The sequence below is a fragment of the Archocentrus centrarchus genome, chromosome 10, assembly GCF_007364275.1.
Source record: "Archocentrus centrarchus isolate MPI-CPG fArcCen1 chromosome 10, fArcCen1, whole genome shotgun sequence".
In the NCBI taxonomy this organism is placed as follows: Eukaryota; Metazoa; Chordata; class Actinopteri; order Cichliformes; family Cichlidae; genus Archocentrus; species Archocentrus centrarchus.
The window spans coordinates 39,370,570-39,396,977 of NC_044355.1; the positions used below are offsets into that span (position 1 = coordinate 39,370,570).

Below are 26,408 nucleotides of genomic sequence, written 5' to 3' on the forward strand. Positions count from 1 at the left end.
AATAAAAATATCCCAGCTCACTCTGTAGGTGGTTTTTGTCCTCCAAGCTCAGGTCCTCTCTGCCAGAGGCCTGGGAGCTTGAGGGTCCTGCACAGTATCTTAGCTGTTCCCAGGATGCAGGTAGGATTAGTTGAAAACCTACAAATATGATCACATCTGGTTCCAAATACACATGGCAGTGATCATCCCAAAAGAGCCAAGGTGGCTGTGTCCGTCTTCTATAACAAATGTTCTGCTGTTAGCTGAGGTGCTGACTCGTCCTGTGTTAAATCACCCAGACGTCAAAATAAAATATTCATCCATTCACTCTGCATGTTCTTCAGGTTGTTTCAGTTGGAAAAAATGTAGAAACTTTGCATGTTGAAGACACTTTAATGACACTTAATGCTGAGGCAGTACAGACACAGTAAACTGAAAGCATCACACGTCCTCCTTCATCACCACCACCACCATAACCACTACGAGACACAGAGACGAGGACAGAGAGACAGGTGGCAGCTGAGCGTCCTGCACGCCTTCAGGTCACTTCAGAGATAATACTGATCAATCAGTCAGGTTATAGATTGTATAATGCTGTTTATATGCTGATTATTATTATAACACGCTGAGTAATTCAGAAGCTCTTTAATACATGTTAATGGAGTAGTCCATCACTTCAGGACCCCCTCCAGTCTTTACTGCACAGAGACGTGTTAACCACTATTAGTATCTGTTAGCATCTCAGTGGCCTTTTCCTGTTTATCAAAATGGCTAATATACCTGTACCTGTGACTACACAGTATATGTATCTAGTATATGTTCTAGCTTAATTTTTTGTTATACAGTATCAAACACTTCCTAATGTAACATCTAAGAGATGTTCAGTGTCCACATTGGTTTTACTCTGTGCTAAGGTAGGCTAACAGTTTCCCCTCACCTTAGTCTTTGTGCTAAGCTATGCTAACATCATGGGCTGGCGTGTGATTAAACTGAAGTCCTTCTCTTTATCCATCTCTGAGAGGGGAGTGTGAGGTTTCTGAAAATGCTGCTTTGTTCTTTAAATCTAAAGGTCAGGGGACCCAGAATGGTTCCCTGAGGGATGCCACACCCATTTCATTTTGCCATGTTCCATGAGTAGGGTTCCTGAAGTGGTGGACTGGTCCTTTAATGTAATGTTTCTTTGATCTACAGACAAACTGGATTTTTTTGTATTTATTTATTTTTGCTACAGGGAGTTAACGTTAAAGTTGTTTACTCCAGAGGATCTCGGTCCAGGTCCAGGTGCAGAACTTCCTCTGGTTCTTGTTCTGTCCAGTGATACAGAGGAATAACCAGGTCATTCAGTATTTACAGACAAGGAGTTTTGGTCCGGATCCAGGTCTTTAGAGGGTGCAGGAACCTGGCAATGATCAGTCAACCAATCAGGATGTCAGGTTTAAAATTCCCAGAGTTATGACTGAACACAGAAACACTGAGGGAACTCTGGGTTCAGGTGCTCTGGTTTGGTTCTGGTTCAGCTGCTGTCAGGATTGTTAGTTTGAAACTTCTTCTGGTTTCACACTACTGGGAAAAAAAAAATGAGAATCACAAGTCTGAGACTGGGATCCAGACCAGGATAAAGACCCAGATCCAGACCCGGATCTGTTCAGTCTGTAGAAAGTCTGTTAGAATAAATGATGGTTAAGATAAGATCAGATCCCCCCAACAGGAAACACTCTGTGAAGGCTTCCTGTGTCCATAAAAGGTCATCCATCTATCAGCAGCTCGATTGGTGTTGTTGCTGGAGGACTGTAACCATGACAACCAGCCTCAGGACTTGTTGTCATCGTAGAGGTCAAGTGAAGCCTGTATGTCTGGAAGCTCCATCTCACAGACGACGCTGCGAGGGGACATGGAGTTCCTGTTGAAGAAGCGACCGCCGCCTAGAGTGACAGAAGAACATCGGAACACGTTAAGCAGCTTCAGGGTTCATTTGCTGAGCGGCAGATACAGACACACGGCAGACACATGCAGGGTAAAGTTGCTCAGTTAATGTAAACTTGGTTTGTTATAATGTACAGTTGTTACAAGTTGCTCTACATCAATATAAAGTTGTCTTTTACTTGGGTAAAGTTGCCTGGAGCATTTATTTGCAGTAACACTAAATTGCTGATGTTCTTTCTCTCGTTTTCACTCTGCTGTGATGCCACTTATCAAGTTGGGCCGTGTTCTTACTGGTTACAGCAATGGTGATATCAGCAGGTGTTCTGGGCGTGGCCTCAGTGTGGGGGGGGCTGAGTGGCTCCAGGCTGATGGATGGCTGGCTGCTGCCACTAAGGGGTGCCCTCTGGCTGCCGGATGCCTGGCTGACACCTAGACGTTCCACATCCAACACGACGCTGTCCACACAGGGAAGACTGGTCTGAGGACGGACAGAGGGGACAGAGACATCACGCCCAGGTATCATTCAGGGTTCATTTACTGCGCAGCACCAAAGGCCAGATACCCCCGTACTCCCGAAGCACCACCACAGGACACCGAGGGATGCGGTCAAACACCTTCTCCAAGTTCACAGAACACTCAGACTGGCTGGAAAAGCTACCACACACTCTCAAATATCCCTAAGTTGATAAAGAACTTGTCCAGAGTTCCACACCCAGGACTAAAATCACTTCTTGAATCTGAGGTTCGAGTAGTGGATGAACTCTCTTCTCAAGTTCCCTGACAGAGACCTTCCTATGGAGGCTGAGTGTGATTCCTCTGAAACTAGAGGACCCCCTCTGGTCATCTTTCTTAAAGAGGGGACCACCACCCCAGTCTGAGGTACTATCACCAACTTTCATGTGATGTTGCAGAGGCGCATCAACCAAGCCAGGCCCACAACTGCCTTAAAGAACTGCCACTGAAGACTTTAACTACCTTGATGACCTCAGTTCCAGTGATGGGCAAGACCTCCCCCTTACTCTGTGGAAGGTGTTAAAGAAAAAATGAAAATCTGCCTGAAGATTGTGTAGACCGTGGCCCAATGAATACCCACACCAAGTTTCAGAAGAATTTACCAATAAATAAGGAAGGCGCAACAGCTGACTTTAAACATCAATGTACAGTATTTCACAAAATCTTTGAAAAGTCAAAAAAAAATCAAAAGTCAAAAATCTGTCCCCCTGTTTTGTAGCACCGTACCCAAAGAGTATCTGTGTTTCAGAAGATTTCAAATATAAATAACTGAGGAGCAGCGAATTTAGCAAGAACTTGATGGATGCTGGATCTGTCTCAGATCAGCTGACTGTCATCGACAGCAGAGCTGAAAACTGCACATGAAGTCATTAAAGTACGATCAGAATAACAACAGCACTTTGTTTAAAGTAAGCAGTCTTTGACATTCAGCAGAAACACGTACATCTTGTTTTGGGAATGTTTTTCTGTGACTCTTTCACATTTTCATTGCCTGACTGTAACATTTACTCTTACAGCAGCAGTTTATGAAGAGATAAAATTAATTACAGTTCAGCTCATTGGTGCGATGCTCTACAACAGTCCCAGCTTCTCATGTGGCCCCTTGGGAAGGCTAACTGCCCACCTACAGCGAGTTATGGCTACTGCTGGAGAGCAAATCAGCTTTGTGTGAATAATTTTATGGTGATTCGGATTAATAACAGATTTGACCATATGTGACTGTCTCTTCCTTTGTGTGCACACAGTTTTAGTCACAAATCCCTATTTTATGCATCTGGTCTGCCAGTGTTGATAATGTCAGCAGTGACTCACCGTGATGCCGAGAGCTTTGAGGATGTTGAGTTTGCACATGGGACAGGTGCAGTGTTCCTTCAGCCAGGGGTCCACACACACTTTATGAAAGACATGTCTGCATAGACACAGGCGTGTTACCGAAAAACAACACATTACATGTTATCACCAGGATGTGAGACACGTCAGCCAGGACAAGGAGGAGTTCATAAAACATTTTTAATTACAGAGCTGCTCTGATACTGGACTGAAACTGGGCTAATAGCATGTGGCAACAAGATCACACTCACTTGCAGGGCAAGATTCGAACCACATCGTTCAGCTGGTACACTTCAATACACACCGCACAATGGTTTGAGTCCGTTTCCTACACACACACACACACACACATACACACACACACACACACACACACACACACACACACACACACACACACACACACACACACACAAAAACAAATAACAGAGGAAACATGTTAAAGTCACAGCTTTACCGTGAAAAACATGGTTTTCATTTTGGGTGTCTGTGGGTTTCTGATAGTGGGTCATAGGTCTAATCTGGTATATGACAGTTAAAGTCTTCCTCAGCAACTCACGGGGACAGATTTATGCTTCACCTTTGCCATTCTGTGATCTCTAACCTTTGTGCGACATCATCGTGTTTTTATCTTCAGCCTGAACATCAGTGACGCTTTCAGATGTTTGACATTGTGCTTCATTTGGTTTCACATATGTGACTAACTGAAGCCAACAGCGTCTATATGAGGAAACCAGTTCACATGCTGCATTTAAAGCAGTGGCATACATCAGGAAGAGCAGTGCTGGCCTTGTCAAATCTAAAAACAGACATAAATTAAAACGTACCAAAGTAAAGCGATCTCACTCCTTTCATCTCAGACAGTGCTGTCATAAATTCCTCACCTGGTTCATCCATTCTATTTACATTATACATGCTTCTCTTAGGCAGTATTATTAGAAAGCATTGCATCAATTTTCATTGTTATGCAGATGATACTCAGCTTTACCTATCAATGAAGCCAGATGACACACATCAATTAGTTAAACTGCAGGAATGTCTTAAAGATATTAAGGCCTGGATGACCTCTAATTTCCTGCTTCTAAATTCAGATCAAACTGAAGTTCTTGTTCTCGGCCCCACAAATCTTAGAAACATGGTGTCTAACCAGATACTTACTCTGGATGACATTACTTTGGCCTCCAGTAACACTGTGAGAAGTCTAGGAATCATTTTTGACCAGGATATGTCCTTCAATGCACATATTAAACAAATATGTAGGACCGCTTTTTTGCATTTGCACAATATTTCTCAAATTAGAAACATCCTTTCTCAGAGTGATGCTGAAAAGCTAATTCATGCATTTATTACTTCTAGGCTGGACTATTGTAATTCGTTATTATCAGACTGTCCTAAAAGCTCCCTGAAAAGCCTTCAGCTGATCCAAAATGCTGCAGCTAGAGTACTGACAGGGACTAGAAAGAGAGCAGATTTCTCCCATATTGGCTTCTCTTCATTGGCTCCCTGTTAAATCTAGAATAGAATTTAAAATTCTTCTCCTCACATACAAGGTCTTGAATAATCAGGCCCCATCTTATCTCAAAGACCCTTGGATGCAATCACTTCCTGTCTGAAAGGTCATGTACATTTAACCTTGTGGATCCTACAGTACCCCCGGTATGAGAACTGCTGCAGAGCTTACAAAGAGCTGCTCTTCCTTCTTAGCAGTTCCTGTGCTGCACCTGAAGAAGAAACCACCAACAGGTGTGCTTACCTTGTCTCCTTTTTTCACCGTCCTTGTCTTCAGCTTTCCAATGGCTTTCTTTGCTGCATCGCCAAGACGATGCTGACAGAGGGAGAGGACAGAGTGTTAGAGGGCCAAAAATATTTCCAGGATTTCTACTTTAATTTGAGTCAGTCAACAATCTGAATACACTAAAAATACCCAAATGTCTGCTGATTTGATTTTCATCTCCTTACTGAGCACACTGCTTGATGTGAATGACTTTCATAGGCCGGTTGAAGCTGCTTCTTAGACATGAAGCTAGAAATGCTCCAGAATCACTTCTGCGGGGTGTCCTTTAATGAGACAAACTATACACAGACGGAGCAAGTTCAGGACTGTAGTGGAAACACCTGGAGGAGGTGCAGAGGAGGTCAAGGGTAACGGAATAACAGATTCTCCTGAAGGAGAATGGAAGCACTCCATGGAGGGAATCACTGCTCAAACCCCTGACCTTCTGATCAGTAGGTGACCTGCTCTACCTCTTGAGCTACAGCCACCCCTAACAAGCACAAACACTCCAGCACGTCTCAGGTTGGGAAAAGACAGATGCTGGAGGCAACAGCACGGTTTGGAGCTGCTGTGTGGATGCCTTCTGTCACCAAAGGATCAATGAATCATATGAAGAAATGTTCAGATAGAACATTAGGGCAGCAGAAGATGAGCTGAATCTCAGGGGAGGTCATGAACCAACAGCAGGAAGGATGCAGCAGAAGAAAGTTCACCCCTCAGAGAGCTGATCGATCAGTCATTACAGGAAATATTGGTGAGGTGAAACAATTTGTGGAAGGAAGGATCACAAAGTGTCAGCAGGAAATGTCTGATGGAGGTTGTTTTTTTTTTGTTTTTTTTCAGCCTGCCTGAGAGAAATTAATGTGATCAATACACGAAGAGCTGAACAGTCTGTTTATCCGACTGAGTTTGTGACTCCGGTCAGGAGCAGAACCACAGCAGAAATCCTGGAAACTCGGAGTGCTCACAGAAGAAGGAGGTAGGAGGAGGTACCAGCACAACATTCACATCATCTGATATCACTGATGTAACGAGGATGGTGGTGGAGACAGATACCTGAATGCAGTGTTAACGTGTTACCTGGCTGCGGTCACGAGCACTCGTGTAGCGGATCTTCTGGATGAAGTAGAAGATGAGCCAGGCAGACGAGATGATCATGAGGATGATGAAGGAGATAGAGACGAAGACCAGTGACCCTCGGTTGATGTTTTTGGTGGGCCCACGTTGACCCACCACCACAGAGACCAGGACCGTCATGTTCCGCTCTAGGTGGGCCAGGATCTCTTTACCATACGCCTCCGTGATCATCACTGCCACAATATCACCAGTACCTGCAAAGAGAGCCCGGACAGGACAGGATCAGGACCAGGACCAGGACCAGGCTCCCCTCACCCCCAGCTGGTCTCAGCAGATGACTGCCCCTCCCTGAGCCTGGTTCTGCTGGAAGTTTGTTCCTGTTAAAAATGAGTGGAAAGTGTGTGGAAATCTGTTACTTGTGTGTTTTCCTCGCAGTTTTTCCATTAAAAGTTTCCATTCTTTAAAACATGCTCGATATTAACTAAACCCTGAGTGTACCTGGAGGTCACCAATTCAGTTCAGTTCAATTCAATTCAATTAATTCAATTCAATTCAATTCAATTCAATTCAATTCAATTCAATTCAATTCAATTCAATTCAATTCAATTCAATTTGCACCAAATCACAACAAACTGTCGCCTCAAGGCGCTTTGTATTGTGGGTAAAGACCCTACAATAATACAGAGAAAACCCAACAGTCCAAACGACCCCCTATGAGCAGCACTTGGTGACAGTGGGAAGGAAAAACTCCCTTTAACAGGAAGAAACCTCCAGCAGAACCAGGCTCAGGGAGGGGGGGTCATCTGCTGCGACCGGTTGGGGCTGAGGGGAGAGAGACAGGGGTTAATATCTCCTTTAAGCACGAACATGTTTCTAGGCTACAGGTGCTAACTTTGTGCTTAGACTCTATTAAAACATGGTTGGCAGACAATTTTCTCCAACTAAATGAGGATAAAACGGAAATACTTATCTGTGCCCCAGATAGATTGTGCCCAATATACCGGAATACTTAGGTACCCTCGCAAAATTTGCTAAGTCCTCCATTAGGAACCTTGGGGGTCACATTTGATTCTGCCTTCACTTTGGACACTCACGTCAAGTCTTTGGTTCATTCTTGTTTCTACCACCTAAGGAACGTTGCCAAATTGAGTCCCATTGTGTCACACTCGGAACTTGAGATTGTCATTCATGCATTCATATCTTCCCGTCTGGACTATTGTAATGCCTTGTTAACTGTCTTAGCAAAAGCCTCTTTAGAACGTTTAAAAGTTGTTCAAAATGCAGCGGCAAGGCTTCTATGAAATCCTCTAAGTAATCTCATATTACCCAGCCCCCTTCTGATCAAGCTTCATTGGCTCCCGTGAAATTCAGAATCCAGTTTAAAATTTTAGTTCTTACTTTTAGAGCACTCCATGGACAAGCACCTTCTTACATCAGTGAACTCCTGCATCCATATACTCCCATCAGATCATTGAGATCATGTGACCAGGGTCTCCTGGCTATACATCCCTCAAGACGCCCCGTCTGTGGAATTCTCTCCCAGGCTCCCTGAGAGCGGTGGATTCGGTGGCATCTTTTAAAGGACAGTTAAAAACTCATCTTTTAATATTGCATTGCTTAATGTTTTCTCTTTGTACTTTGTTTTACTGTTGTGAAGCACTTTGTGGCAGCTGCCTCAAGAGGTGCTATATAAATAAAGTTTTACTTACTTACTTACTAATAATAGTTAATAATGCAGAGTGGGGTATGAACAGAGTGAAATGACCTTGCAGATATTAAGAGGTCAAAATGTTACTCTTAGGATTAGTTGTACATTTCTAGAAGCATGTTGTCTGAAGCTCATCACATGCTGGTGCATCAACTGAATTTTCTTCCCTGTTCTAAACTAACAGCTTGAACCAATCAGCATTCAACCCACGCACAGCATCATCATTGGGCTGCAAACTGACCCAAACACGGGAGTCCTGCATCATGTTATTTATTTATTTTTGTTTGGATTGATTTGTGACATACTTCCTGTTTCTCTTTCATGTCCGAGATGCTGATTGGACCGTCAGCTTTGATGTCTGTGCATCAACTTTTATATTGTTTATTTTTTTTTGTCAGTTTCTTTGAGCTGTCTGACATTCTTCATCACCATCATCACCTCGTTCCCTTCCTCACTCTCACACACACACACACACACACACACACACACACACACACACACACACACACACACACACACACACACACAGTGTGAGGTCACAGTGACCTCAGCCTCGAATGATACATCTGTCTAAATTTAGGCGACATCGATCGTCACTGCTCACACACACCTCCATCCATAACCCCTCCTCCTCCTCCCTCCTGCAGTCAGTACTCACCTGAACTTCTCTGAATGACACAAACAGACCAGAGCTCCAGCGGAAACCAGTTGCAGATGTTCTTTTGACTTTAATGATCACAGCATGAACAGAAACATCCCTCTGATGAGAGTCCAGTCTGTGATCAATAAATCAATACTATCTCAGATACACAAAGATCAGCAATCCCAGCACGCAGCCAGACATCACTCTGCAGGACTTTTAATAATAAAGGATCCACTTCGTGTGCAACTGTGGTCCATAACTTCAAACAGCAGTAACTTTATTTCATTAGAAGATGGCTGTAGCCACCATGGATCACCCTCTAACACCTGGACTTCAGTGTTTTGGTTGCCACCACGTTGTCTTTTTGGGAGCCAGATGTGAGCATGTTGGTGGAGGACTAAGTTATTAAATAATGCTAATGGTTACAGGGTTCTAGCCTGAAAGATTTCACAGGCCAGCATGATCATACGACCGGGGGGGGGGGGGGGTCTGTACAACTGGTTGCTAATGCTAATGCTATTGTTAGCATGCTATGATTATCTTTAACATTTCTGAAATGAAACTTGGTGGTAACATCCTAGAACACACACAAACTTCTCCATGGAAACAGAAAGTACTCCACTCTGTACAAGTCTGTATACTTCATATACATGGGGGTGGCTGTAGCTCAGTAGGTAGAGCAGGTCACCTACTGATTGGAAGGTCAGCGGTTCGATTCCTGGCTACTCCAGGCTACGTGCCAATGTATCCTTGGGCAAGATACTTAACCCCAAGTTGCTCTCCGACCGTCCTGTCGGTGTGTGAATGTTAGCTAATTAAAAGCACTTAGCTTAGTAAACATGGAAGTGCTTGTATGAATGGGAGTGCATGGGTGAATGTAAAACGTGTTGTATAAGCGCTTTGAGTGCTCAGACTGAGTAGAAAAGCGCTATATAAGAACTAGTCCATTTACCATAATGTTCTTCTATTTATATCATACAATAGGCCTGACATAATGCAAACTTACAAGGTGTTCACATCATCATCTTTAAGTCTGATGTCGTTTCCAGGTCCAAATACTGCTAAATAAACAGCAATGGTATAACCAATGACTGGTCACTATTAAAGATAATTGTAACATACCTCATGAACTGCAGCTATTTCTGCTTCTCTTTCTCATCAGTAAAATCACAGCTGAGTGTGTTTTTCTCAAGTCGGATCGGTTAAAACAACCAGGGACACAGCACTGCGACATATTGATCATGTGACAATTTGGACCCTGAAATGGAATTCTACGTCATCACTTAACAACTGGATAAGTCTATAAGTATCAATAAGTCTATCTATAAGTCACCTAGCTTGCTTTTTTCCAAAAGAAGGGGATTTTGCCTGTACAGATTTTTTGGGTTATGCCATAAACAGGCCAATTTGTTATGATATGGGTTAAATTTAAAAATCTGGGATATTTTTTCCCACAGCCCCTTCATGTGAGAGAGAACGGGATGCGACTGATTATGAGGTGCGAGGTTAGTTGATAAACAGGTGGTCAATGGAAGTGGTGAGTTTGCTGTCATCTCAATGGAAAGCCAGGACAGGGCTCTTTGGGGGGGGGGGGACAAAACATAAAGTGCCTCAGAGAAAAAGCACAATGATAATAAAGTAAGCTGGGGAGCCCTAAGCCCCCCCTTATCTACGGGTCGCTGCAATTTTCATATGTTTAATCTAGACTTTTTTTTAATGCCATATAAATAAGTTACACAGTTTATTGAACTGCTTAAAGTATGTTATAGGAATATATATATTGGTAAAGACTGTATTAAGTAATTAAATTTAGGAGCACAAATCATTTTTATAACATTTACCTTCCTCCACAAAGTTATGATATAACTGATTCCAGCATTCTACATCCACCCTTTTTTCCAACAGTGGTTCAAAATTAATCAAATCGGTCAGTTGGGGTGGGAAAGTTATTCCAAGATATTTAATACCATAGGCCATAAAAACATACCATCAGTAAATAAATTCTTAGGACAATAGGCCGTGAGTGGGAGAGTTTCTGATTTTGTCCAATTGACCTTATGACCTGAAATATCTGAGAATGTCTTAATTAGAGATAGAGTGGGGAGGGCATTAACCGGATCTGACACAAAGAGAAGGATGTCATCATCATATAACATAGGTTTATGACAAGTGCTTCCTATAGGGATTCCTAAGAAGTTAACCTCTTAGCAAATAGCAGCTGCCAGTGGTTCCAGAGGTAGAGCAAAAAGTGAGGATCTCCCTGTGTTGTACCTCTTTTAAGCTCAAAGGATGGTCCAATTATTCCATTTGTAAGGACAGAGGCCTTTGGACAAGCATAAATAAGTCGAACCCAGTTTATAAAAATATTGACAAAACCAAAACATTCCAAAGCCAAAAACAAATACCGCCATTCAACCCTATCAAATGCCTTTTCTGAGTCCAGTGATAACACTACCAAAGGCTTCTGACTATCCTTAACTGCCCACATAATATCTATAAACCTTCTGATGCTGTCGGCTGATGTACAGGACCTGGTCTAAATGAATCAGTGAACTAACAATTCAATTTAGATGACTGGCTAAAATTTTTGTTAATATTTTACTATCATATGAAGTTAAACTTATAGGTCAATAACTCTTACATTCCGAGGGTTCTTTATCTTTCTTCAATATAAGAGCTATAAGAGCTTCCAATAGAGAGGGTGGCAGCATTTTTCTCTCCAATGATTCATTATATGGCTTTAAAAGCAAAGCAGATGGTTATTGGAGAAATGCTTCATAAAATTCTGATGTAAAGCCATCTAAACCCGGAGCCTTATTTGAAGCTAAGTGTTTAATTACTTCCATTATCTCTTCCCACTTTCTCCATTTCTCAATAATGCTCAAGTAGGTATAGCCAATCACACAGCACAATATGATCACATGATTAAGCTAAGCCAGTCACGCATGAGAAAGAGGCTGCATATCATTAGCATATATTATCATAGCATTAGCAGCCTGAAATCCTCCATGTTGTTTACTCTCCACTTCAGATAAATACAGCCAAAGTGTACAAAGGTATTAAACATCCAGGACTATGAATATCGTGCTGCACATCTTTGAAAGAACACCTATGCCAGAATTTGTGGTCCTGTGGTTTGGAGTCTGTAGACTGGAAAGGAGAAACCTCACAGACAGATGGACATTATGATGAAAATATCCTCCAGCTTTATTTTGCACAGGAGGATAAAAAAACCAATGTGGCAATGCTTCACAAACCAGTGGGTGGTGTCTTGGTGTCTACATCCATCTTTTCATGTAATCTGTAGCTAACACTCAGGCAAAGATGCTTTGCTGCATATTCACCTGTTCAGGTGAGAACTGCGTTTATTTGTGAAGCACTCGTCTCTGATTAGTTCATATGAATGAAGGTGAACTGTTGTGTTGTGTCTGGTGAGCACTCTGACCTTCGTGTCCCATCTTGACGGTGTCCTCAGTGGAGTTGTTGTAGATGAGAACGGCCGTGGCGTTGTATGCAGCCGCCTTCAGGATCTTCTCCTTAAAAGTGCAGTTGCCTCTTTGCATCAGCGCCACCCAGTAGATGCTCCGGGGGGGAACCAGGAAGTGAGTGTTGGGGTCACATCCCTGCCGGTCCACCACTGAGGAGATGAAACAAAAGTCAGTGAACTGCTATTGAAACTGTGATCAGCTGTTTAACTGATCAATCAATAATGTAGATTTAGTTAAGATCAGTTAATTTTTCCAGGTCAAACAATGATGAGCAATAAAAAGGTTGGCTGACCTCTGTTGAAGACAAAACTGAAAAGCAATTAATCAAGATAATAATCAATAAGAAAATAAAAGATGGTTGCAGCTCTGTGTGTCCGTGTGAGCCCTCGCATCTTCATGATCATCAATAAATACAGAAGAACTGAACTAAGCAACACATTATAAACCCCTGAGCTCGTTTTTTCAGACAGTTTAACAAATTATGCATCCATAACTTCAGATGTTCATGAATGTGGGAGCCGATTCAGAAGCTGCTCTCAACGGTCTGCACAAAAACAAAACAACAACAGGAAAGGCTGCTGACTCAGATCAGACCCAGATCTCCACTTCCTCCTCTGCTGGTTCTGCTTTACTGGAGAACATCTCAAACCAGTTCCCGTCAGTATCACCAAATAAAGATCGCACAGTGCCACAAAACTGCAGGAACGCTGACATCAGTGTCTGTGGGAGGGCACTGCCTGATTGGAACCCGGTGCCACTTCTGGCTCTGGTTTCTTTTGAGACCTGCTAAAATCTGAGCTGGTTCTCAAAAGAAACCAGAACCAGAAGTGGCACCGGGTTCCAATCAGTCAGTTCAGACAAACACCTGAAAACATCCTCGCTTCACCTGTGAAGAAGACAGTTTTATTCTCTTTTCACACCGTTCATTAATAGTTATTTATTTAAAAAAAAAATCAGTGACAATCATGATAAATAATCAATCCGTTCTTTAATCAATTACATGAAGTACTTCCTGTTTCAGTTACTTGACATGAATAACATCCTGATTCAAACCTGAAAGTCCTGACAGGAAGTGGTGATGTTTGCCTGCTCACTGAGATTCTTCTGTCCACCTAATGATGATGGTGACAAACAGTTTAACCTTTACGAGACATGCAGTTTGTGGACGTGTCCCAGGCTTTTAATGAGGGTTTCAGGCTGTAAGATGTAGATAATCATGTGATTGTGAGCGGTGCCTCCTTCATGGCTACAAGTCCTCACATGAATGAAATGTGAACATCTACCTGCTGAGGAGGCTCAGCTGACAGCCTGTGTGAGGACATTTAGTCCAGTCCTCATGGGACAGACTACATTAGAGGCTGGTTTACATCAGCTGACCAATGAGGAATGGAGTTACCCTCATCTGCTGATGTTAGAGTGACAGTCTGCAGATTGTATACACTGACTCACATTTATGACTTCATGAACAGGACATAAGATGACATTTCAAAATACAGCTCATTCATTTTAATAGAACCAGAGGAACCTACAGCACCTTTACTTTGAAGTTTGAACTCATGTGATCCTGAAGTTCAGCTCTCAGCTCAGGTTTTATTGAGTTTACTTCCTTTCCTTTTATACTTCACCGCCTCTCAGATAAATACTGAGTGGGTTTACCCGAGACGATGACATAAAGCTGAGCGCTCCGGTCAGTGTGTCGGGGAGAGTTTGTGCGATGGTGCGCACACTTCAGAGCCAGAGCTCCATCCAGTAGCTGCAGTGTCCTTGGACCGCCTGACTGTAATCTGACACTTCAGAGCAGAGACTCTCCGACCTTCAACGGCCAGAAAACCTCTGCAGTGTCTCAACATGACAAACACCATCCACCCCATCTGCTGCATCCATGAAAACTACACACACACACACACACACACACACACACACACACACACACACACACACACACCATCGACACATCCATTCCGTCTGCTGCATCCATGAAAACTACACACACACACACACACACACACACACACACACACACACACACACCATCGACACATCCACTCCGTCTGCTGCATCCATGAAAACTACACACACACACACACACACACACACCATCGACACATCCACTCCGTCTGCTGCATCCATGAAAACTACACACACACACACACACGCACACACACACCATCGACACATCCACTCCGTCTGCTGCATCCATGAAAACCACAGACAGACACACACACACACACACACACACACACACATCTACTCCATCCACCCCATCTGCTGCTGCACTAGTGCATCCTTGCCTAATGGCACGCTCTCATTTCTTCACAAAAAAAAAACAAAAAAAAGAGGACGCTGCTTGTTTTCACATGATGCGAATAGATCTATGGACGCCTGACCGAACTTTGCTCGTGGATTAGTCAGTGACTGAGTCTACACTCCCCGTAAAGTAGATTCCCTCTGGAGAGTAAATCCACCGTAGTATTCAACATATTGGGAACGTGTGTTGCACATAATGGCAGGACGTGCTTGCTGCTCCACATAATCAGGTGTGAGCTAGCCTGTATACCGTCACAGAACGAGTGCCTCCCTGATGGTTTTTTCAGGAGTGGCAAAAAATACGTCAAAGGCAGATAAACTGCTGTCAACTCTAGGGCCCAGGTGCCATTTATGGCCCTCTCTTCAAAAACAGCCCCCCCACCATGTCACATGAACACTGTGGGGTCTCTCCAGTGATGGAGAGCCAGCAGATTTTGGGGAAATTCTCACCATACAGCTGAGATGACGTCACATCCAACTTCAGGGAGGACACCAAATGCTGAAAATCCCACATCCTCAACAGTACCTGAGGGATAACTGAGATTGCTGAAGCCATCAGCCCCGTTAAACACAAGCAAGCTCCTAATGAGACCAATTACCCCTTACAAAACAGAACCATGTGCTGGTGAAATTTCTCCATGTGACCTTACGACTGAAAAGTCTGGAGAAAAAAAGTTTACTCCAAGGCCTACATATTCTAGAGTGGGCGATGGCACTAGCTATGCTAGTTTTGGGGTCCAAAACTAGCATAGCTAGTGCCATCTTCAGGTGACAGACTGACCTGCACGTTCCAATATTTTTGTTTTTCCTTTTTTGAACACACTGTGCCCTTGGCTTTATGCCTGGCTGCGACAGTGGTGTTTTTATTGTAAAAGCCATGTGAAGTGCTTACTTTGTTTGAAACCACACACACTTCTCTCTCTGAACTGACCCCACAAGGTGTTGAAGGGAGGATAATAAAACAGGGAGCACAGAGGGAACTTGTGCTCCTCCTTGACTGTGAATGTGGACAATGTTGTTGGACAGTACACAGTTTAGACTGGAACGTGAGGACAGGGAATGAGTGCTGCCTGCTGAGTCTCTGCCAGCCACCACAGTTCCTACATCAGTCGCTGCTGCTTTCCCTGTGGAGGGTGGGATGGACAGCTCAATGTAGCAGCAGGTGTGGCAGAAACAGCAAAAGAATTTTTGCTGTAATCCATTGTCTCTGCTGACCCTGCTGGTGAGATGTCTGCTGTAAGAAGGACCATTGAAACCTATATTTTGCCTTTTTATCGCCCGGGCAGGTCAGTGGTGGCTGGCATGGAGTGACTTAGCTTTCGTCAGATTGCTAGCCTGGTGCAGAGCGGTTACCCCAAACAACCCCCTAGCCCATGATGGATTATATGGGGAATCCATAATGACCTGCTTAAGCTGGTCAGGCAGGCTGGAGAGATTGAGCCACAGTGATCTTTCCCCTGCCACAGCCAGGCCCACGATGTGGCCACAGGCCAGCACAGCTTGGTGTATAAACCCATACCACCTAGGTATGCAGACTGCACCTACAAACATTTGTGAAAGAATGGGTCGCTCTCACGGGGCCTGGAAATTCACAATGGTGAACATTGTGAAGATGCTGTACCAAGACTTTACATCAAAATTAATTTGCATCATGGAACTGACAGAGGCATGCCACATCAATAGCAGCATGAAGCAAGGATGCATCCTTTCTTCATCCTAGGAATGGACTGGACCATGAAGATGACGGTTGCAGAAGGAAGAAAAGGAATCCACTGCTCATGCCTTATGCCCAGAAGACCTGGATTTTGTGGACGATGTGGCGCTGTTCTCACACCAACATCAAGATATGCAGGCCAAGACCAACATCGTGGCAAGTACAGCAGAGCAGATTGGGATGAAGATCAGTGCCAAAAAGATCAAGCACCTCAGAATGAATAGCAGGATGAAAGCAGCCAACACCATCAATGGGGAAGAAGTACAGGATGTTGAATACTTCACTTATTTGGGATCTAAAAGGAGCATGAACAGGAAATCAGGGCAAGAATTTCCTAAGCCAGGTAGGCCTTTTGCAGCACAGAGAAGTGCTTGGAGAGCAAAGAACAACAGCACTGCAGCCAAGATCAGGCTCTTCTAAAGCAATGTCCTAAGCACTCTACTGTATGATGGAGATTCATGGAAAATGACCATCAGCTACAAACTGGAAGTCTTCCAGAACTGCTGCCTTTTGGCCAAATAACACTTCCAATGCTGAACTACACTGAAGAACTTCCATGAAATCCAACACACAAGAAGTTCTGATGCGCCTATGTAGATGGATTGGACATGTGCTGTGCATGCCGTCAACATCGCTGCAAAGAGTGGCCCTGAGATAGAAATAGGAGCAGACCAAAAACACCTGGAGGAGGACAGTGTGTGTATGTATGAAGGTAGAAACTTTATTGAACCCGCAAGGGAAATTATTATGTTACAGCAGCAAGAAACTAGTACAATAAATAACAAGTGACAGTAGAAGTGCCACAGGCACAGAGTGCAAAACTATACATACAGTCATGGCTGAAAATGTTGGCACCCCTGAAGATTTTCTAGAAAATTAAGTATTTCTCCCAGAAAATGATTGCCATCACAGATGTTTTGTTATGCACATGTTTATTTCCATTGTGTGTATTGGAAAAACACAGAAAAATGAGGGAAAAAAGCCAAAATCCATATAATTTCATGCTAAACTCACAAAATGGGCCAGACAGAAATGTTGACAAAAACCCCTTGTTTCAAGCATTTGGTACTCATTTAAACTCACCTGTGGTGAGTAACAACAGGGGAATGGAGGGCAGTGTGGACAGGGCCAATGAGCTAAATCTGTTCTTTAACAGGTTTGACACTGCAGGCTCTGTCATCCCTCGTCCAGACAGCTCTGCTGCCGGTCTCCAGAAGTCCACTCCACCCCCACCCACCCCCACACTTCACAATAGCCTGCTTCCTTCCTGTGATGGCCCTCTTGACGTCTCCACCCCTCCCCCACCTGCCACCTCTACAGTTAGTCTCACTGCTGACCAGGTGAGAAGACAACTTAAGAGACTCCACAAAAACAAGGCTGCAGGCCCTGACGGGGTCTCCCCCAGGGTGCTTAAAGCCTGTGCCACCCAGCTTTGTGGAGTACTGCACCATGTCTTCACTATGAGCCTGGATCTTCAGAGGGTCCCTGTGATGTGGAAGACATCTTGCATCGTTCCGGTCCCGAAGATGACGCGACCCAGTGACGTCAAGGATTACAGGCCAGTGGCACTGACTTCCCACATAATGAAGACCATGGAGAGGCTCGTCCTGGATCAGCTCCGGCCCATGGTCCAGTCATTTCTGGACCCCCTCCAGTTCGCCTACCAGCCCCGCCTGGGAGTTGAGGACGCCATTATCTACCTGATAAACCGAGTCTACGCTCACCTGGATAAGCCGGCCAGCACTGTGAGGGTCATGTTCTTTGACTTCTCAAGTGCATTCAACACCATTCAGCCTGCTCTTCTGGGTGATAAGCTGACAGCGATGCAGGTAGATGTCCCCCTTGTGTCCTGGATTGTTGACTACCTGACTGGCAGACCACAGTATGTACGCCTGCAGCACTGTGTGTCTGACAGAGTAGTTAGCAACACTGGAGCCCCACAAGGGACTGTCCTCTCTCCCTTCCTCTTCACCCTCTACACCACAGACTTCAGCTACTGCTCAGAGACCTGCCATCTTCAAAAGTTTTCTGATGACTCTGCAATAGTTGGATGTATCAGCAGGGGTGATGAGGATGAGTACAGCAGGACAGTGAAGGACTTTGTCACATGGTGCAAGCGGAACCATCTAGAGCTCAACGTGACAAAGACAAAGGAACTGGTGGTGGACTTGAGGAAAGACAAGGCACCGGTGGCCCCTATGTCCATCGGGGGGGTCAGTGTGGACACCGTAGAGGACTACAAATATCTGGGAGTACACACTGACAACAAACTGGACTGGGCTAAGAACACTGATGCCCTATACAGGAAGGGCCAAAGTCGTCTCTATTTTCTGAGACGCCTGAGGTCCTTCAACATCTGCCGGACTATGCTCAGGATCTTCTATGAGTCTGTGGTGGCGAGTGCCATCCTCTATGCTGTTGCATGCTGGGGCAGCAGACTGAGGGCGGCAGACGCCAACAGACTCAATAAACTGATCCACAAAGCCGGTGATGTGGTGGGAGTGGAGCTGGATTCGCTTATGGCAGTGTCGGAGAGGAGGATGCTGTCTAAGCTGCAGGCCATTATGAACAATGGCTCCCAACCACTCTACAACACAGTGATGGGACACAGGAGCACATTCAGTGCAAGACTCATCCCACCAAAATGCAACCACAGAGCGCCACAGGAGGTCATTTCTACCTGTGGCCATCAGACTCTATAACTCCTCCCTTAATAGGTGACATTGTGGTTCATCAGTGTCATTCATTTATCAGTATTCAATTGTACATAAAATTGTTTAAATTTCCATATACATTGTACATACACTATATACATTGTACATTGTACATACACTTATACATTGTACAAAAAAGGACTGTGCATATATATATAATGACACCTATTTAAAAATTTTTGCACTCACAATTCTCATATGTGTATAGATTTAGATGTGTATATAGTCAAAATATCTCTTTAGTCTTTATACTTTTATGCCTTTAGTGTATGTTATTGTGTTTTAGGTTTACTCGTTTAAATGAAACGGTTGCAGCTGTAACAATAGTAATTTCCCTTTGGGATCAATAAAGTATTCTGATTCTGATTCTGATGATTGATAACAGGTGTGGGCAATATAAAAATCACACCTGAAACCAGATAAAATTGCATTGTGTGTCTGTGTGTGCCACACTAAACATGGAGACCAGAAAGAGGAGAAGAGAACTGTCTGAGGACTTGAGAACCAAAATTGTGGAAAAATATCAACAATCTCAAGCTAACACGTCCATCTGCAGAGATCCCGATGTTCCTTTGTCCACAGTGCACAACAGTGACGTGCAGTCAGGGGAGGCAGGTGAGGCACGGCCTCACCTGTCATCGTGGAAATATAAAATTAAAAAATAAATTAAATGGTTATATTCATTCAGTGATTTGTATTTTAAAGTTCTTTTCCATTTAACTACACCATTTTTAGATTAGTTTTTTCAAAATCGCTGAATTTTCGCATTTGCCGGTCAAATACTAAGAGACGAACGGTGAGGCACCAGCCCGGCGAGCCGCACCACGGATTGCGCAATCCGTGGTGCGGCTCAGTATAGTCATTGCCAATGACTACTAACTGTGCTGGCATGCTATGCAGTGAGACCGGATTACTTTCCGGTCTCACTGCACTTTTACTATATGAACTAAATTTCCATATTTTAGCTGGTGTATATAATGCACAGTTTATTTTTTGTTTTTTTCATTAACAACTGTATGTGTGTGTAATGCATTCTTGTGTTGAGCGATCATGAAACTGCTGCGAAGAGACACTAGGTGAGGCACGCAGTTCTCGTGCCTCATGGTAGGGGGCGCTGGTGATCCCAGGGACTCTACGACTCCTCGGCGGCAAGCTACCATAAACAGTTAGCAAGGCCAGTTAGTTTTTCCTGTTGCTTGGCCTTATGTTCAACATGGAAGATTACATAACTCAACTGAAAGAATTTTCTAAACTGGACTTTCAATCGAAGCAGAAGATAATAATTAAAGGAAGACCAACACCAGAGCTAAAAGGTTTGCTTCAGACTATGTTAATGTTAAACAAAACAACTGTTGCCAATCAAATGGTGAATAAGCTATATGTTTGTAAATCTGATGTGATGACGTCAGTGCCTCACCAGTCACGACCCTCACCGCACGTCACTGGTGCACAACATAATCAAGAAGTTTACAGCCCACGGCTCTGTAGCTAACCTCCCTGGACATGGACGGAAGAGAAAAATTGATGAAAGGTTGCAACACAGGATACTGTAGATGGTGGATAAGCATCCCCAGTCAAGTTCCAAAGAAATTCAAGCTGTCACATGAACACTGTGGGGTCTCTCCAGTGATGGAGAGCCAGCAGATTTTGGGGAAATTCTCACCATACAGCTGAGATGATGTCACATCCAACTTCAGGGAGGACACCAAATGCTGAAAATCCCACATCCTCAACAGTACCTGAGGGATAACTGAGATTGCTGAAGCCATCAGCCCCGTTAAACACAAGCAAGCTCCTAATGAGACCAATTACCCCTTACAAAACAGAACCATGTGCTGGTGAAATTTCTCCATGTGACCTTACGACTGAAAAGTCTGGAGAAAAAAGTTTACTCCAAGGCCTACATATTCTAGAGTGGGCGATGGCACTAGCTATGCTAGTTTTGGGGTCCAAAACTAGCATAGCTAGTGCCATCTTCAGGTGACAGACTGACCTGCAAATTGTGGAAAAATATCAACAATCTCAAGCTAACACGTCCATCTGCAGAGATCCCGATGTTCTTTTGTCCACAGTGCACAACATAATCAAGAAGTTTACAGCCCACGGCTCTGTAGCTAACCTCCCTGGACATGGACGGAAGAGAAAAATTGATGAAAGGTTGCAACACAGGATACTCCAGATGGTGGATAAGCAGCCCCAGTCAAGTTCCAAAGAAATTCAAGCTGTCCTGCAGGCTCAGGGAGCATCAGTGTCAGCGCAAACTATCCATCGACATTAGATAAGATAAGATAAGATAAGATAGTGTTTATTTGTCACATGCACAGTTATACACAGTACAATGCACAGTGAAATGTATTTTGTACCTGCAACCTTATATACACACACATATAAATAAGAAGAATAAAAATAAAAAAAAGTAATTCACACTATACACTATACTCTATATACTATACACTATACACACTTTTATAAATTATAATATTTACACTGTGCAATAATGGTCCAGTTAGGGCTCAGAGTTGAGCAGACGGATGGCTTGTGGGTAAAAACTCTTCTTCAACCTTTCAGTCTTAGTCCTCAGGCAGCGGTAACGCCGGCCTGATGGGAGCAGGGAGAAGAGAGAGTGTCCAGGGTGGCTGGGCTGTTTTAGGATCTTCATGGCCCTCAGCCTGCACTGCTTGGTGTAAATGTCCTGCAGGTTGGGGAGGGTGGTTCTGATGGTCTGTTCAGCTGAACGAACCACCCTTTTTAGGGCCATGAAGTCCTGCTTGGTGCAGTTTCCCATCCAGGTGGTGATGCTCCCACGCATGATGCTCTCGATGGTGCAGGTGTAAAAGTTCCTGAGCACCTTGAGTGGGAGCTTGAAGTCTCTCAGCCGCCTGAGGAGGTAGAGACGCTGTCTGGCCTTCTTCACAGTGATGTTTATGTGATGAGTCCAGGACAGGTCCTGTGAGATGGTCACTCCCAGGTATTTGAAGGTGTCCACTCTTTCCACCTCAGCACCACTGATGACAAGTGGATGGTAGTCCCTCTGCTGCTTCCTGCTGAAGTCCACGATCAGTTCCTTTGTTTTGCTGACGTTGAGCAGGAGGTGGTTCTCCTGGCACCAGTTCTCCAGGCGGGAGACCTCTCTCCTGTAGGCTGTCTCCTCATTGTGAGAGATTAGTCCCACAACAGCAGTGTCGTCAGCAAACTTGATGATGACGTTGGACTCTGACGTGGCCTCGCAGTCATGGGTGTACAGTGAGTACAGCAGAGGGCTGAGCACACAGCCTTGGGGGGATCCAGTGTTGAGGGTGAGGGAGGATGAGGTGAGGTGACCCACTCGTACCACCTGTGGTCTGCTGGTCAGGAAGCTGTGAACCCACCTGCACAGGGATGGGCCCAGGCCCAGGTCCAGCAGCTTAGAAGCCAGCCTGGAGGGAACTATGGTGTTGAATGCTGAGCTGTAATCTACAAACAGCACTCTCACATAGTTCCCCTTACCAGTGTCTATGTGTGAAAGGGTCTTGTGGAGGAGGAAGGATATGGCGTCATCTGTGGATCTGTCTGGCCGGTATGCAAACTGTAGTGGGTCGAGGGTGGTGGGCAGTGAGGAGGTGATGAATGTCTTGATGAGTCTTTCAAAACACTTCATCACCACAGAGGTGAGTGCTATGGGCCTGAAGTCATTGGGGCTGCTGGGGTGTGGTTTCTTTGGGACAGGGACTATGATGGACTTTTTAAAGCAGGTGGGAATCACACACAGTTTCAGTGAGAGGTTGAATATCAGTGTAAACACAGGTGCCAGCTGGTCAGCGCAGGTCTTAAGGACACGTCCACTAATACCGTCTGGTCCAGCCGCTTTCCTGGTGTTTACACGTCTAAACGCCCTCCTCACGTCGCGCTCCGTCACAGTGAGTGTCTCCGCCCCTCCGGCCGGGAGCGCAGCGGGCTGTCGGCTTCCCGACTCAAAGCGCGCAAAGAAGATGTTGAGTTCATCAGCCAGAGAAGCGTCGGCACTCACCGGGTGTGTGTGTGGTGCTTTGTAGTCCGTGATGGTGCGTAGTCCCTGCCACAGTCCCCTGGGGTCAGACTGTTGTAGTTGCTGTTCCAGTCTGCGGCCGTAGCGATGTTTTGCCTCTTTCACCGCTCTGCGGACATTGTATGATGCAACCTTGTAGTCCTCCATGTTCCCAGAGGCGAGGCCGGAGTTGTAGGCAACGGTGCGGGACCTCAGGGCGTCGCGGACAGATTTATCCACCCACGGCTTCTGGTTGGGAAAAGTCCTGATGGTCCTCCTAAGTGAAGTGTCATCAACAACTTTCCCAATAAATCCCACAACAGTTTCCGTAAACTCCTCGATGTCTCCACCCGCGCTGCTGCGAAACATGTCCCAGTCGGTTGAATCCAACGCACCCTGCAGAGCGGCCTCTGTTTGATCAGACCACCGTGTCACTTCTCTCACAGCAGGGGGTTCCTGCCTGAGCCGTTGTTTGTATTTCGGCATGAGAAGGACAGCGGTGTGGTCAGACTTCCCAAAAGGCGGAAGAGGCTTTGCTTTGTAGCCTTCTTTGAATGGAGAGTAGCAGTGGTCTAGGGTCCTCTCTCCTCTGGTGGGGCAGTCGATGTGTTGAATCAACTCCGGTATCAGCTTTTTCAAGTTTGCACTGTTAAAGTCCCCGGCTACGATGAGAGCCGCATCACGCTGGTTAGCCTGATAGGTGGAAATAGCCTCATGTAGCTCGGATAGTGCAGTGTTTGTGTCCGCCTGAGGTGGAATATAGACGGCGCTGAAGATGACCGACGTAAACTCGCGGGGCAGGTAGTGGGGACGGCATTTCAGGGTTAGGAGCTCCAGGTTAGGGGAACATGATTGTTTCAGAAGGACAACATTCCTACTGTCACACCAGTTGTTATTAATCATTAGGCACACACCTCCTCCTCTTGATTTTCCAGACTCACTCGTTCTGTCCGTGCGATGAACACTGAAGAACTCCGACGGCTGTACGGCGTGGTCCGGTATGAGGGGAGTCAGCCATGTCTCCGTGAGACAGATGATGTTGCAGTCCCTTATGTCCCTCTGAAACTGTATCCTGGCCCTGAGTTCGTCCAGCTTGTTATCCAGTGACTGGACATTAGCCAACAGGATGCTCGGCAGTGGCGTTTGGTGCGCTCTGCGCCTCAGCCTCTCTCTTACGCCGGCTCTTTTCCCTCGGGGCCTTGTCCGTGACCTGGGTCCTTTGTTTGAGCTGGCCCACTGGAAACGCAGTATCTCCCGAGGCCAAGTCGGGTCAGGAGAAAAAGGTGTCAGAATACAGCCAGAGTGCTGTATTCTGATATTAAAAAGAGTCTGTCTGTCATACGTGATATGACACAGAGCAGGCGGAATTATAAAGTCCAAAATTAGAGCTAAACCTAATATATACAAACAAAGCATAGGAGCAGGTACGACGGCTGCTGACCTCACCGGCGCCATTTGAATGAAAAGAAACACTATGGCAGGAGACCCAGGAGGACCCACTGCTGACACAGAGACATAAAAAAGCTAGACTGCAGTTTGACAAAATCCTTCTAGTACAATGTCTTGTGGACAGATGAGACCAAGATAGAGCTTTTTGGTAAAGCATGTCATTCTACTGTTTACCAAAAACAGAACGAGGCCTACAAAGAAAAGAACACAGTACCTACAGTCGAATATGGTGGAAGTTCAAAGATGTTTTGGGATTGTTTTGCTGCCTCTGGCACTAGATTCCTTGACTGTGTGCAAGGCATCGTGAAATCTGAAGATTACCAAAGGATTCTGGGTCGCAATGTAGGGCCCAGTGTCAAAAGGCTGGGTTTTCGTCCAAGGTCATGGGTCTTCCAGCAGGACAATGACCCCAAACATGCTTCAAAAAGCACAAAGAAATGGATGAAAACAAAGTGCTGCAGAGTTCTGAAGTGGCCAGCAATGAGTCCGGATCTAAATCACATTGAACACCTGTGGAGAGAAGGCACCCTTCAAATATAAGAGACCTGGAGCGGTTTGCAGAAGAAGAGTTGACCAAAATTCCAGTTGAGAGGTGGAAGAAGCTTGTTGATGGGTACAGGAAGCGGCTGATTTCAGTTATTTTTTCCAAAGGGTGTGCAACCAAATATTAAGTTGAGGGTGCCAGTAATTTTGTCCAGCCCATTTTTGGAGTTTTGCGTAGAATTATATGAATTTTGGCTTTTTTTGTCTGTTTTTGTGTTGTTCCAATACTCACAAAGGAAATAAACATGTGCATAACAAAAGATGTGTGATTGCAATAATTTTCTGAGAGAAATACTTCATTTCCTGTAAAAATTTCAGGAGTGCCAACATTTTCGGTCATGACTGTATACAAAAGTGATTAAAAACAAAATAAATAAGATATATAAATGTAGGTAAAGAAGAGTAATAGTAAGACTGACATTGTGCATTAATAAACAATATCTGAAAGACAGCTACAGGAAAATATAATACTGAAATTTGTGTGTGGGATCTTATGTCCTGACAGGTGTGTTCACCTGTCACAGAGAAAAGAGTTATTATACAGTTTCATAGAGAATGGTAGGAATGATTTCCTGAAGCGTTCTTTATGGTTGAATCAGTCTGAAGGAGAAGGAGCTCTGCTGCCTCAGCAGTGTGGAGTGGAGTGGGTGAGGTGGGTTGTCCATGATGGAGACCAGTTTGTTCACTGAGCTCCTGTCCCTTACTGACTCTAATGCCTCCAATTTCTGCCCTATGATGGTTCCAGCCTTACGAATCAGTTTGTTGATCCTGCTGGCATCTCTGGCACTGATGCTGCCCCATAGCAAACAACAACAACATAGTAGATGGCACTCGCTATTAGGGCTGCAACGATTAGTCGACATTGTCGACAATAATCGACAATAAAAATAGTTGATGACGAATTTAATTGTCAATAATAGTCGTTTTTTATTACTGATTTTTTTTTTTAAAGGAGTGAGATGTCTTCCTGTCCGTCTATTTCTGGTGAGCTTCACACATGCGCAGTAGCATTCAGTGGCATGTTTGGCAGCATGTCATGGCAGCTAATGGTGAAAGAACATGGTATGCTAGATGATCCAAGGTTCGAGACAATTTGTCAATGTCAAATGTCAATGTCAATGTCAAATTTATTTATATAGCACATTTAAAAACCAGAATGGACCAAAGTGCTTCACAGGCAATACATGAAATACAAAACATCAACACACAAACAAAAATCCAGACAAAAATATAATAACTAAATA

General features: G+C 44.6%; 1 protein-coding gene across 1 annotated transcript in view; it reads right to left on the bottom strand.

Annotated features, from left to right (window-relative positions):
- Window positions 1–352: 352 nt before the first annotated feature.
- Window positions 353–26,408, bottom strand: part of rnf130 (ring finger protein 130) — a 43,950-nt gene continuing 17,894 nt past the window's right edge. The window contains exons 3-9 of the mRNA XM_030738568.1: window positions 12,392–12,583; window positions 6,599–6,849; window positions 5,498–5,569; window positions 3,996–4,072; window positions 3,727–3,823; window positions 2,194–2,380; window positions 353–1,901 (exon numbers count right to left, since the gene is read on the bottom strand). Of these exons, the coding sequence (XP_030594428.1) occupies window positions 1,789–1,901; window positions 2,194–2,380; window positions 3,727–3,823; window positions 3,996–4,072; window positions 5,498–5,569; window positions 6,599–6,849; window positions 12,392–12,583 (989 nt within the window). The 3' untranslated portion in view covers window positions 353–1,788. The remainder of the gene's footprint in view (window positions 1,902–2,193; window positions 2,381–3,726; window positions 3,824–3,995; window positions 4,073–5,497; window positions 5,570–6,598; window positions 6,850–12,391; window positions 12,584–26,408) is intronic.